The sequence below is a fragment of the Natrix helvetica genome (assembly GCF_964273705.1).
Source record: "Natrix helvetica genome assembly, chromosome: 1".
In the NCBI taxonomy this organism is placed as follows: Eukaryota; Metazoa; Chordata; class Lepidosauria; order Squamata; family Natricidae; genus Natrix; species Natrix helvetica.
Genome location: NC_138548.1, coordinates 12,839,453 through 12,853,167, shown reverse-complemented (window position 1 = coordinate 12,853,167; position 13,715 = coordinate 12,839,453). Strand labels below are relative to the sequence as shown.

The 13,715-nt window shown below is 43.9% G+C and overlaps 1 protein-coding gene across 3 annotated transcripts in view; it reads right to left on the bottom strand.

The window, feature by feature from the left end:
* The window catches only part of FSTL3 (follistatin like 3), a 170,762-nt gene that overhangs the window by 119,104 nt on the left and 37,943 nt on the right, over nucleotides 1–13,715 (bottom strand). The window contains exons 5-6 of one of the 3 annotated variants that reach the window (XM_081960261.1): nucleotides 13,126–13,192; nucleotides 8,231–8,586 (exon numbers count right to left, since the gene is read on the bottom strand). In XM_081960261.1, coding sequence (XP_081816387.1) covers nucleotides 13,140–13,192 — 53 coding nt within the window. In that variant the 3' untranslated portion in view covers nucleotides 8,231–8,586; nucleotides 13,126–13,139. Of the gene's footprint in view, nucleotides 1–8,230; nucleotides 8,640–13,125; nucleotides 13,193–13,715 lie in introns of those variants that run through there. The other 2 variants (XM_081960260.1, XM_081960262.1) reach the window with 2 other exon arrangements.

The following is a 13,715-nucleotide window of genomic DNA, read 5'->3' as shown; positions in this document are numbered from 1 at the left end:
AAAGAATTCTCCCCTTCAGCTCCAGGGGGATGGGATTAAGACATGATAATATTGGCCCTTTATCCAACTCGCTACATGGCATCTGAGAACTCAACCAAACCTGGATTCAAACCACAGCCTAGAGAGTTGCCCCTGCATGGTCCCATGGGAGTCTGACAACCCATCAGAAGACAAGCTCAAGATCAAAGGTCAGAGGGGGCATAAAACCAGGGACCCAGCTTCTCTTCCTTCCTTTTCTTCTTCTCTCCAACATTGAAGCATGTGATCACCTTTTCTGTTCAGGACTCAAGCCATGTGGTCCTGTCCACCATTAAAACCATCTTTCCAAGCAGCCTCCATGTCTCCAGTGTCTTTTCCCCCACTTGGGCCGAACCCAGAAGGGCATTTCCTTCAACAGTTCTCACCAGGAGCAGCCTCTGTTCCCACGGAAAAGAAGCCAAAATAATCCTCACTATCTATTCGCTCCTCCGGCCCCCAACTTTAAGAATGCCATGAGCCCCCCAAAACACCCTTACATAGTATTTGAATTTTGAATTTTATTTGATTTCTAGACCGCCCCCTCTCCCCGAAGGGACTCGGGACGGTGTACAGGTAGCGAATTAAAAAGCCTTACAAATAATCATACATATAGTTAAAAACGAATTAAACTTTAGTAAAGTTTACTAAAGTTTACTAAACTTTAGTAAAGAGAAAGAAAAGGAATAAATGAGTATAATAGAGAGCTAAATAAAATGGCTACACATACGTCAAGGAAGGAGAGCAGTGCACCACATTACAAGATTGTTGTACATTTATTTTTTTCAAAATTAGATCCTCCGAGATGTATCTTCAGTGCTGTACATGTGGATAAGGAATCTGATAATGAAATGCCTAGGACTGATGATAGCGTTGGAGTGCCAAATTCTAGACAATAATAGGGCTGATGCCTCATGCTGGGTACACAAGTGGCAGCTGTCACTGGAGGCTTCCATAGTCTCTGGTCTTCAGATAACCATGGAAACTGGGCTCTAGAAAGTAGCTAGCTTTGTGGCTTACCAAACTGACATTGACTGGATCTGATAAGAATTTGAGTTTGAGAGAGAGAGACTTACTTTTGCAAAGGGGCTTCTTTATCCACTGTACTATACGAATCTCCAGGTAATTCAGGCAAAGCAAAAATTAAGGGGGTGGGGTTTTCAAGTCTTTTTATAGAGTACTAGCTGATAACCCAATGTTGACTGGGTATTTATTTATCCTAATCCTATATCAGACAAAATTTCTAATGTTGGATTTTTCCCCCTTAGCAGAGGGAGCCCCTTTGTGGAGTATTGTGAAGCAGTTGCAGTGGCAACGCCACTGATCTGTACAGTAGAAGCCATTTTACAGCAGTACTTTAAAAGCCATTTTAAGGCACAACAGGCTGTATCTTAACAGAACACACACCCCGAGGGGTGTTAGAGGGTGTCTTACCCCCACAGTATTTGTTTCCAGAGAGTAAGTCATCTTACTCTCGTATATGAGTAAGTCATATACATTTGGTATATGTGATATGTCAGAAAGCAAGCGATCAAACAATAAAAGACATTGAGACTTGAGCAGTCAAAAGCAAGTAAGATAACATTCCAGAAGTAGCAAATGTATTAGTTATGCTACTCTTTCCCAGCTGGGTTTGTATCTTTCTTAAAACTTGGGAGTGCATTCAAGGACTTTCAGAATAAGTTCTCTTTTGTTTAGTGCTGAAAAGGCAAGTTCTCAGATACCAAAAGAAATGGCCTTGGCTAAGAAAAAAAAAAGTTATCCTGAGGTTGTTTTTTTTATTAAAAAAAAGACCTAGAATGCTGTGTTAAAAGTGGAGAAAAAATAAGGCAGGAAAGAACAGAACAGAACAGAATAACAGAATTGGAAGGAACCTTGGAGGTCTTCTAGTTCAACCCCCTACTCAGGTAGGAAACCCTTCACCATTTCATACAAATGTTTGCCCAATCTCTTCTTAAACACTTCCAGTGTTGGGGCATTCACAACTTCTGGAGGCCAGTTGTTCCACTGATTAATTGTTCTAACTGTCAGGAAATTTCTCCTCAGTTCTAAGTTGCTTCTCTCCTTGATTAGTTTCCACCCATTGCTTCTTGTTCTACCCTCAGGTGCCTTGGAGAATAGTTTGACTCCCTCTTCTTTGTGGCAACCCCTGAGATATTGGAACACAGCTATCATGTCTCCCCTAGTCCTTCTTTTCATCAAACTAGACATACCCAGTTCCTGAAACCGTTCTTCATATGTTCATAAGAAGAAAGGAAGGAAATGGAACTAAATTGAATGTAATTGATGACAAATTGGCTGTTGACTTTAACAAAATACTGAAAACCACCAAGATCTATGCTGTGCACTGCTGATTGTTGAGTAATTGTTTAATACATTTTCCAGGTCAGAGGCTGTCTATCTCTTTGACTATCACTTGTTAGTGTGGGTAGAAATATCCATTTGGTTCAATTCCAACCTGGGAGAAAGGAACTGGAGACAAAATGGAGGCTGATTGGAAAGAAGGCCCATTTATTGATGAAGCAGAATCACCAAGTACGTGTGATTCTAAGCAGGTGACCACATGGAGTTGAGAGTGGGAGATATTTATACCTTTTCTTGGGCTTTGCACCTGGACTTCCTGTTCCTGTGCATGAACATGTAATTTATTTATCATCAGATTCCCATGGGGCCATGTACAAATCCTAGGAATTTGTCTGAGCTAAGTTTGATTGAAGTTTGGTCTGCTGGGGGTGGTGCAACTGATGTAATGCAACAGGAATTGCTTTGGGCAATTGCTCTTGTGGCTGAGGGCTTATCATACCTTTGTTGGATCTTGAGTGAGGATATTTGCTTATGAATAGAGCTAGCTATCTCTTTATCTCTTTAAGTGCTGACATCTGCTGAGGGCTATTAAGAAACATGGGGGCTGCTTTCCAAGAACATGTATCTCCATTTTTCATCCAGGGAAATATAATATTCTGCCTTTTTAATATTTCTCAAAATATTTTGTGTACGTCGCCCCGAGTCCCTGTGGGGAGAGGGGGCGACTAATACGTTTAAATAAATAAATAATAAATAAATAAATAAATAAATTTCATTCTTCTAGGAGAGGGGTAGGTGCTTACATTTTGCACTAGGGATGCGGGGGTGGGGGCGGGGGGATAACATGGCCAGCTGCTAATATGAGGCAAACCCCTGGTTGCATTGATTGTCAATTAGTATCTCATTGCAGAGCTCTTATCATATTGTCCAAGAGAGGGCGCTGTAACTCCCAGAATGGTATTTTTTTGCCAACAAACATCCAATGAGGATAATTGACATTTGTGTTTTTCCGCAATATAATTACAATCCCTTTTCCTCCAAACAACAGAACTGTTTCTAATTTCTGTCATTTCTATTATTTAATGTTCTACAGACTGAAAAATATGCTAATCAACTGCAGATTGGAAAGAGAAATAAATTACGCTCCTGTGTGCCCACACATTGAGTCCTTCCTCAGTCTAGTAACCCCAGAAAAGTTGGACTCCAACACCCACACAGTTTTTCATAATGGGAATTATTGAAGTTGAAATTTAGTACCGTATTTTTCGCACTATAAGATGGAAATGTCTGTGCATCTTATAGAGCGAATATTGCAGCGAGGGGAGGGGGGTTGGTGAGTTTGTCACCACCACCCGTCACTGCTGCCAATGTTTGCCCCCGCCAGGGAATGCTGAAGACTTTGCTGCCAAGCAGCTGATCGACTGTTAGATCGGCCTCCCGGAATACTGCTGATCAGCTGTTCTAGGCGGTGGGGATCGCCGCCGCCACCGTTCACTGACGCCAATCACCTCCACTGCTGCCCATCGCTACCAATCGCTGCCGTAGCCACTGATCAACACTGGCAAACGGCAGCGATCGGCAGCAGCAAATGGTGGCAAATGGTAGCGGCAGAGGCAATCCCCACGCACTCACATTTGCGAACCTGTAGGGAAGGTAAGTGTATACCAGTGACGTGCGGTGCGGTTTATGGCTGGTGAGGCTGGTGACGTCATCAGGAAGGCGGGGAATGGGACCACGTGTGCAGGAGGCTGAGGCAGCCTCAGCCTCCCTCCTGCACACGTGGTCCTATTCCCCGCCTAGGATTTCCTGGGTCCCCATCCTAACCGAAGATTAATCAAATCTGACCCCGCTTAGTTTTCTTGGAATCAGCCGTGGCCTTCTAAGCGCTACGTTCAATATCGTATCATAAAATAATAATTGTAAAAAAAATACATCTGCTTTTTCTCTGTCTCTTTCAGCAGCGCAATTCTTAACAAGGCGCCGGCCACGACTCGGTTTCCAGGGTCCTTTCACGAGCGAGCTGGCAGGGAAACGGTAGCCGCCGGTCCGAAAAGTCTGTCTCACTTTCCGCTTTCGCGAGCAACTTCCCGTAATCCTGCCGTTGCTCAGTGTGAAGAAGGGAGCCGCTCGCGCATGCGCATTTACCCTGGAACCATGAGCTCCGGCGTCAGAACCCGACAGAAGGCGGGGAATGGGACCACGTGTGCAGGAGGGAGGCTGAGGCTAGAGGAGCCTCCTGTACCTCCCTCTCTCCTGCACACGTGGTCCCATTCCCCACCTTCCTGAGTCAACATGAAGGGGACCTCGAGCGAGCCGCGGTCCCCTTCATGTTGACTCAGAAGGCGGGGAATGGGACCACGTGTGCAGGAGGGAGGCTGAAGCTAGAGGAGCCTCCTGCACCTCCCTCCTGCACACGTGGTCCCATTCCCTGAGGCTCCTCAGCGCCCTTCCCCTTTTTTTTTTCTTTTCATGATGAGAGCTGTGAGGCTCTGCCTCCCCTGACCGCACGTCCCTGGTGTATACCACCCCTGAGTCCAACCCCATGCCCAAGCAAATGTCACCATTTCTGACAGATGGTAATCCAGTCTCTTCTTGAAAGATTCCAGTGCTGAAGCTTCCTCAACTTCCAAAGGCAACTTCTCTTCCATGGGTTGATTGTTCTCACTGTCAGAAAATTTATCCTTATTTTCAGGTTGAATCTCTCCCTCATCAGTTTCCTTCTATTATTCCTTGTCTGGCCTGCTTTGGAAAATAGCTCGACCCCCTCCTCTCTGTGGCAGCCCCTCAAATATTGGAAGACTGCTCTCGTGTCTTCCCTGGTCCTTCTCTTCCCTAGACTAGCCATGCCCAGTTCCTGAAAACTGTTCATCGTAAGTTTTAGTCTCCAGTCCCCTGATCATCCTGGCTGCTCTTCTCTGCATTTTCTCTAGAGTCTCAACGCCTTTTTTATCGTTTGGTGACCAAAACTGGATGCAGTACTCTAGGTGTGGTCTTACTAAGGTTTTATAGAGTGGAACTAGTACCTCCTTTGATCTTGATTGTACCCCTCTGTTAATGCAATTTAGGATTGTATTGGCTTTTTTGGCTACCTCTGCACACTGTTAGCTCATATTTAACTGGTTGTTCATTAAGACTCCAAGATCTCTCACACAGTTACTGCTATTAAGCCCGATTTCATCCAGTCTGTGTGTGTACTTTTGATTTATCTTGCCTAAGTGTAAGACTTTACTTTTCTCTACATTGAACTTCATTTTTTTTCAAGAAGGCCTAGGGTTCAAGTCTGTCAAGATCCACCTGGAGCTTTGAGCCTATCATCTAGGGCCGTGATAGTGAACCTATGGCACGCATGCCAGAAGTGGCATGCAAAGCCATCTCTCAGGGCATGCGAGCCATCGCCTGTTGTCCTTCTGGGTTCCGGCGCATTGACCAACTGGTCTTCATGCATACATGGGAGCAGCGGAAACTGGAAGAGCAGCTACCCAGTGTGCATATGTGTGCCGGGTAGCTGCTCTTCCGGGTTCTGGCGCATACATGCATAATAAGCAGCTGGTCTTTGACTGCGGGGGGGGGCGTCCTCCTCTTGGAAGGGCTCTTGCGGCTGCTGCTGCGGCGGTGGCTTCCCCATCCTGATGAGCTCCACTGTCTGCCCCCAGGGCCCCCCTTGGGTGGAACAGGGCTTCTGCAGTTCTCTCCTCTAGGTCTGGGAGATCAGCTTCTCTTTCAGGACCGCTCTCGTGTAAACGTCGCCTCTCCCAAGCCTCTTGAAAGAGTTTCATAGCCTGGGACATCATAAGGTTCTCCTCGTCGGCATCCTGCCAAGCAGCTGCCGGCCGCCGATGTCGCCTTGTGGTAACTCCAGCCGGAATTTCCTCAGGGTCATACTTCTGTCCCACTCCCAATGACCACCTGTGGCGGACGGATCGTTCCTCCAAATTCAGATCCGCCATCCGCTCCATCTCCAAGGGACACGAGGGTGCAGCCGCCCCCATATCGTCCTCCTGGTCGCTGCCTGGGTAGGACATTCCTTTGAAGATTTTGGTTTTATTTACACTCCCCTCGGAAGGTGTTAGCTCCGGGATGAGTGCAAAAGTGAGATCTTGCTTAATGTCAAGCTGGCCTCCCTCAGCAACCAAGAAAGAAATCACTTAACTCCATTTTGCAGAATTAAGAGTACTTTTACTGGTTATGAAAAGATAGCAGCTAAGCAAAGCAAGATCTGGGGGCAAAAGCGTGCAAAATCATACATATCAATATGTGACCAAACCCCCTCCCCCTGGTAATCCTCTTCCCACTGTCCAATCTGCAAATCCCTTAGGTGTAATGTGAGTTCCATCTTCAAGGAGCATCATCAGGTTGGTATGCAGGACGGTTGGCCTTGACCAACACCAAGCACTAGTCTCCAGCATGTGCAGTAGACGGTGAGACCAAAACTCCCTTTTTACAATCTCTCCTGTACGTAAACTTCCCCTCCCAAATACCACCACCACCGCCACCCGTTTAAATGGCAGCTGAAAGCAAATAGCGAAACAGAGGCTGACAGGAGGTTTTTAAGAAGAGATGGGACATGGTATATAAAGGATTTGCTGCTTGAGCAAGGGGTGGACTAGAAGACCTCCGAAGTCCCTTCCAACTCTGTTATTTTGTTATTCTGACCTTTGCTTCCCATTATGATGTTGGTACACATGCTAGATCCACATGGCTCCACCAGAAAGAGATCCTTTGCAGCTGTAGGGTGCTCCAAAATCACTTTTTAAAAAGTGCCAGGAAAGAGCAGATGTATAGAACTGTTTGGAGTGAAATTGGAGAGCTCTGGTCAAATTTACTTGGACACAGTTCAGAGGGAGGAAGAAACAGAGCAGGAAAAAACAAGACCTAATCATTCCAATCTCTCTGAAATTTCTCAAAGAAAGTTTCCATGGCTGTGTTTCACACAAAATCTTAATCTAGTTATGGCAAGTGCAACATTTTCTAGGTTCACATAGTATATTCAACCATGGAAGGGAGGGAGGGAGGGAGGGAGGGAGGGTGGGAGGGAGGGAGGGAAAAGAAAAAGAAAGAGAGAGAAAACGAAAGAAAAAAGAAAAAAGAAAGAAAGAAAAAGAAAGAAAGAAAAAGAAAGAAAGAAAGAAAGAGAAAGAAAGAAAAAGAAAGAAAGAAAGAAAGAAAGAAAGAAAGAAAGAAAGAAAGAAAGAAAGAAAGAAAGAAAGAAAGAAAAATTTAAAACTATTAGGCTTAACTTGTGTGAATGCAGATGCTAGGGCTTTGCCCAATCTGGTTAAATTTAGTCCACTCCATCCCCATAATCTTAAACTAAAAATCTGTTTTATAATGTGCTTAATATTTTAGAGCGAAATAGAATTTTTGTTTTAAAATAGGTTAAGCTACTTCATCCAGGGCCATGAACTCTTGCCCGGTGGCCTCAAACAAGTCAAAATATTGATTTGTTTATTCTGAATGCAGAAGATAACAGATGAAGCTGCTTTTTTTCTTAGATTAAATTATTTAAGGATTTAATCTTGCTTCCTCCGCTGCCATGATCTTGTGCTGGGGTTTGCCCAGCCTCCTCCCTTGTAACCTGACAAAAATGAAGCATTCTCAGTTCACATCACTTTCTTCTAGTGATGCCAAGGGTAAGCATTAGATTAGGGTCCCCGTGCGTCACCTGGCCCAGCATTGACCAAAATTATGATTTAAAGTTATCCTGTTTTTATAAGCCTACTTCCCTTCCGAGCTGCCTTTGGAAGTCTGCTGAAATGAAAGCAGCTTAAAGATGAAACACTTCTGCTGGTTTGAAAACTGAAGAAAGAATTCCTCTCAAGTGTCCAGACATCAGCGGGCCAAATATTTTCGTCCTGATATAGTAAGGTGTTTTGATTTGTGACTCGTTGGAAAAGATTATTGAGTGATCGAAACTTTTTGACAGTTTATTATTAGCTGTATCCGCTCATACAATCACCAGCTTTAAGCGCTTTTACAGGCCATAAAGCAAAAATAAAGCAGCTCCTGCAAATTGAAAGAACAGCTCAAGGTCCCCTGTCCCTACTCATTGCTAATGTGGTACAAGCGAGTACAATGCACATACAAGAAGTAACAGAAGGCTAATAGAAATTATGACGGTGATGCATCATTCTTGAAGACGTCTTGAAGATGCTTCATTCTTGAAGAGCTTTAATGAAAAGAAGGACCAGGGGAGACATGATAGCAGTCTTCCAATATCTCAGGGGCTGCCACAAAGAAGAGGGAGAGTCAACCTATTTTCCAAAGCACCTGAGGGTAGGACAAGAAGCAATGGATGGAAACTAATCAAGGAGACAACCAACCTAGAATTAAGAAGAAATTTCCTGTCAGTGAGGACAATTAACCAGTGGAACGACTTGCCTCCAGAAGTTGTGGATACTCCAACACTGGAGGTCTTTAAAAAGAGATTGGACAACCATTTATCTGAAATGGAATAGGCCCAGGGTTTCCTGCTGGAGCTAGAAGACCTCCAAGGTCCCTTCCAAGCCTATCACTCTGTCCTGATGAGAGTTTTATATAACTTCTAAATTTTTATACTTATTTCATATTTTTCTCAATGTGCCAGACTACACAATATATACACAATGAGGGAAATAATAACCTCACCACTGTCAAACTATTCACTAAAGCTGCATTACTATTACTATCACCCATCTCCTCCCACTTATGACTGCAGGACAGTAACCTTATGATATTGATTGTTTGCTGATTGCTTATTTGTGCCTTATGACTATCATTAAATGTTGTACCTTATGATTCTTGAGAAATGTATCTGGTCTTTTTATGTACACTGAGAGCATACGCACCAAAAACAAATTCCTTGTGTGTCCAATCACACTTGGCCAATAAAGAATTCTGTTCTGTTCTATTCTATTCTATTCTATTCTATTCTATTCTATTCTACTCTACTCTACTCTACTCTACTCTACTCTACTCTACTCTACTCTACTCTATATGTTTTCATAGAATTGTGCCTCGCAGCAAGAGGCACAATCTCTCCAGGGGCCAAAATGAATCAACACCTTCAAGTAGAAGGTTGCAACCTCCCACAAGAGAAATTAACTTTAGTAAGTTACTAAACTTACTAAAGTTTAGTAACTTACTAAAGTTACTAAAGGGGGGGGGGGAGATGATGTTTCCTGCCCCTTCTGTTTTCTGCCTCCTGTTTGTGGTGTAACTAATGCTGGACCACAGGCAAATTCCCTGCCTCGTCCATTTGGCCTGAATGAACCCTGTTTTCCCCTCGCTCCCTGTTTTGTAAAATCAGAACCATTCCATCTGGAGTAATTTGACAATTGCTTCAGAGACGAATTACGGCAGCCATCAATCTTTGCCTGCTGGATGATTTGTCAAGCTGGATGTGGTAAAAGACACATCTGTTCCTTTTTCTGAGAAAAATTAAATAGGGGCCCACCAAAATTCTTTAGTAGAAGAGTTGTCGCTCCTGGTACACTTGATTCAAAACAATCCCAAACCACAACACTGCTGTTTACGCATTTGAGCAAAAAACTTGAGCAAAAAACTTCCCGTTAATTGAATTGTGCAACCGTCAGGATTTTACAGGTGAAAAGAGGGAGGCAATTTATTAAAACTTGGGAGGGTTGCTCCCCCCAAAACACAGCGAAAGCTCCCATGAAGTCAGGTAGATAGATTGCAATGTCGGGACAACATCCAAGTCCCCCTTAAAATAATTTTGCACAAACAAGACATTCAGAGGAAGGGAAAGAACGAATTTATTAGGGCTCCTTCTGACTTTTCAATTGTTTTGCCCTGAATGTTATAAAACAATCTCATTTGGGGTTTGGGGAAAATGGAGATTGCCAGCCAACCATTCCTGTTTGTAGACCACCTCAGTTTTTTCCCCTTCAGCCCCCAAAAGTAGAAAGAAATAAAGAGAACAAAAAGACAAGGCAAGGCCCTCCCCCCCACCCCATTTCTTTAGTCCCCTCAGATTGTTCAAATTCAGCCAAAAAATGTACTCTTTGATGTAGCCAAGAGACATCTCTATTGTTAAAGAAAAATGCGGGTGGAGCGGGGGAGGCTGCTACGGGTTCGCCCGGGTTCGGGAGAACCCGTAGCTAACATTATGGTGGGTTCGGAAATCCCACCGCTGGCTGGCCCCTCCCACCCCACCTCTCTCCTCCCAAGAGTCTCCATGCGGCCTGTTTTAGATGTGAGGTATGTGCAGGACCTGCGTGGAGACTCGGGGAGGCGGGAAAACGGGCCTCCTGGAAGTTCCGGAAGTCTGGAACTGGGCCCGTTCCCGGGCTCTGGAGTGTCTACGGAGCCTAGGGGATGTAGTTTTCAACTTCCCAGAGGCTCAAGAAAAGCCTCCGAAGCCTGGGGATGGCAAAAACGCCCCCACTCCTGCAGTGATGCAGGAGGCCGACTAGGCCACGCCCACCATGGCCACACCCACCATGGCCACGCCCACCCAGCAACTGGGCAGAGAACCCGTTGCTGAAATTGTTGAAGCCCACCCCTGCGGGAGGGGTGTGTGTGTTGGTTTAAGTTCTGTATAGTAAACACTATACCGTAAACTATACTATACAGTAAATACTTCAAATGGAACCTCCCATTATGGTCGCAATTCACAATTTGTAATTGTTACCAATTGGATTTTATGAACTTTTTTGGCAGGGGTCGTTAAAGTGGCTGGGGAATTCTGGGGGTTGAAGTCCACAGGTCTTAAATTTGTTAAGGTTGGACACCAGGGGTGAAATCCAGCAGGTTCTGACAGGTTCTGGAGAAGCGGTCGTGGAAATTTTGAGAAATTCGGAGAACCGGCAAATGCCACCTCTGAGTGGGGAAGGAATGGAGATTTCGCAATAGCCTTGCCCTGCCACGCCCACCAAGCAACGCCACGCCCACCAAGCAACGCCACGCCCGCCACGCCACGCCCACAGAACCAGTAGTAAAGCCATTTGAATTTCACCACTGTTGGACACCCTAGAGCTACATCCGATAAATGAAGAGGTGTAAAAAATATCAGATAGCCGGTTTGATCTACCTGTTAAGGCAACAGGCTAGGAACCAAGAGACATGGAGTTCTACGCTTGCCTTAGGCACAAAGCCAGCTGGGGGACCTTGGGCCAGTCATTCTGACTCAGCCCTATGAAGGAGACAATGGCAAACCACTTTGGAAATATTTCCAAGGAAAATGTAGAGACTTCCTTGAAGGAACCCCCCCCAAAATAAAAAAAACAGGGACTCAAGCATACAAAAATAGAGAAATTGCCTGTTTTAAACACATAAAGAAAAAGAGTAATACTTCTGGAAGATCGTGATGTTAATGAAAGGAGTCTATGTACACATTTTACAACACATACAGTGAAGCAGATAACAAATTTAAAATGGATAGATAGATAAGATTGATTGAAAACTAGCTATCATCACCGTGATACCTCCCAATTACACACACACACACACACACACACACACACACACACACACCTATTTACATGACACAGTCCTGTTACCGTGATCCCCTAGAATAAGCGCTTGGCCTTATTTTGGGGGAGGTCTTATTATTTTTGAGGTGCAGAAGGCAGAGAGCATGGTCACCTCATGACTGCTGCTGTGTTGCAATATTTTATTTTCCGCGGAGAGCTTATTTTTTTGCATGCACTCCAAAGCCTGATTGGGTTTATTATCCGGGGAGGTCTTATTTTCAGGGAAACAGAGTAATTGGAATATTTATCAGCTTTCCAATTTTCTGAGTGGAGACGTGTAAGAATATAGAGGTAGTTCTCGACTTACGACCACAATGGGACCAAATTTCCACTGCTATGCAAGATGGCCATTATGCGAGTCACACTTGATTTTTGCCACAGTTGTTATTGAAATTGTTAAGTGACTCATGCGGTTGTTAAACAAATCCAGATACCCCCACTGTCAGAAGCTGGGTTAGAAGGTCACAAATGGCATTCACATGAGCCCAGGATGCTGCAATTATCATAAATACTACATGATAGCTGCCAAACCCCTGGATTTTGATCGTATGACCCTGGGGATGCTGCAATGGTTGTAAGAGTGAGAACTGGTCATAAATCACTTTTTTCAGGGCTGTTATAACTTTGGTCACTAAATGAATGGTTGTAAGTCAAGGACTACCTGTAATGCTCATCTCCAAAGATCTCATTAAATCAGAAGAAAACTACTATTGAAGTCTTGTTGAAGCAGAAAGTTTGGATAGAGGAGGGTTGAATGAGGCAGTGAGAGAGGCTGGGAGTTTTGAGAACGAAGCTGTATGCAATAATAAACAGCAAGAGTATATACAGAAAGACAAAATAAAGGTAAAGAAAATGGACAAGTAAAATATTTTAGGGAGTTCCAGAGAGAAGATTGGCCTGATTTTGAATGAAGCAAACTTGCAATCTTTTGAAAGGATAAAAATGGGTTTTCCTAAGAACAATGGAAGAAAACCTTTCTCCCTTTTGGAGGAAAATCTTTGTGAAAGGGATTTGGGGATCTGCTGGAAGCAGGATTAAAAAATTCAAAATGGTGGCAGCAACGGAGAGATAAAAGCCCCGCCTCTTTTTAAATGGGCGGAGCTATGATTGCTTGGCCCTGGCCACCATCTTGACTCTTTTGACCTTCTTTCCTGATACCCTTGGTACAAACTATAACTCAAGAATCGAATTGCGTATATGTCTAGGTCACATCGATTTCTAGTTATATAAATAAGATTTTTTTTCCTTTTGGTTTTAATAAATACCAGGTATATAATGTACAGTCTGCACATTATTACAGACAATGCCCCTGAACGTTAGGAATTGGAGAAATCACCCCAAAATAGATTTTCAGATGTAGTTTTCTTCAGCATCATCAGTGTCCAAGGCGTTTTTATTCAGAGCTGTGGAAAGAAAGAAAGAACAAATTAGTCCTTTTTAGGTCATTTTTTTATGCCTAGCATCGTTATACATAGTCCTCAACATAATGACTGCAATTGGGACAAGGATATCCATTGCTAAGCAAGGCAGTTGTTAATTGAGTCACATCCAACTTTAGAAAGTTTTTTTTTTTTGCCACGGTTGCTAAGTGAATCACTGCTGTTTTTAAAAGTGAAGCCCACAGACGTTGTATGTATTTTTGCTCCCGCATTGCAGTTTCCATTTTAATTTTTCTACACCCCTCTCCATGATCTTCCCTGAAAGGAATGAATTAAGTTCAGTGCTACCTGTTCCTTTTGCCTTTCTTCCCATCAAACCAATGCAATGCAGATTGGGGAATTCTGGGAGTTGAAGTCCCAGTCTAACTAAAGCTGCAACTTTAATTGGGACTTCAACTCCCAGAATTCCCCAATCTGCACTGCTGGCTGGAGAGTTCTGGGAGTTGAAGTCCATATATCTTACAGGGGTGGAGGTTGAGAAACATAA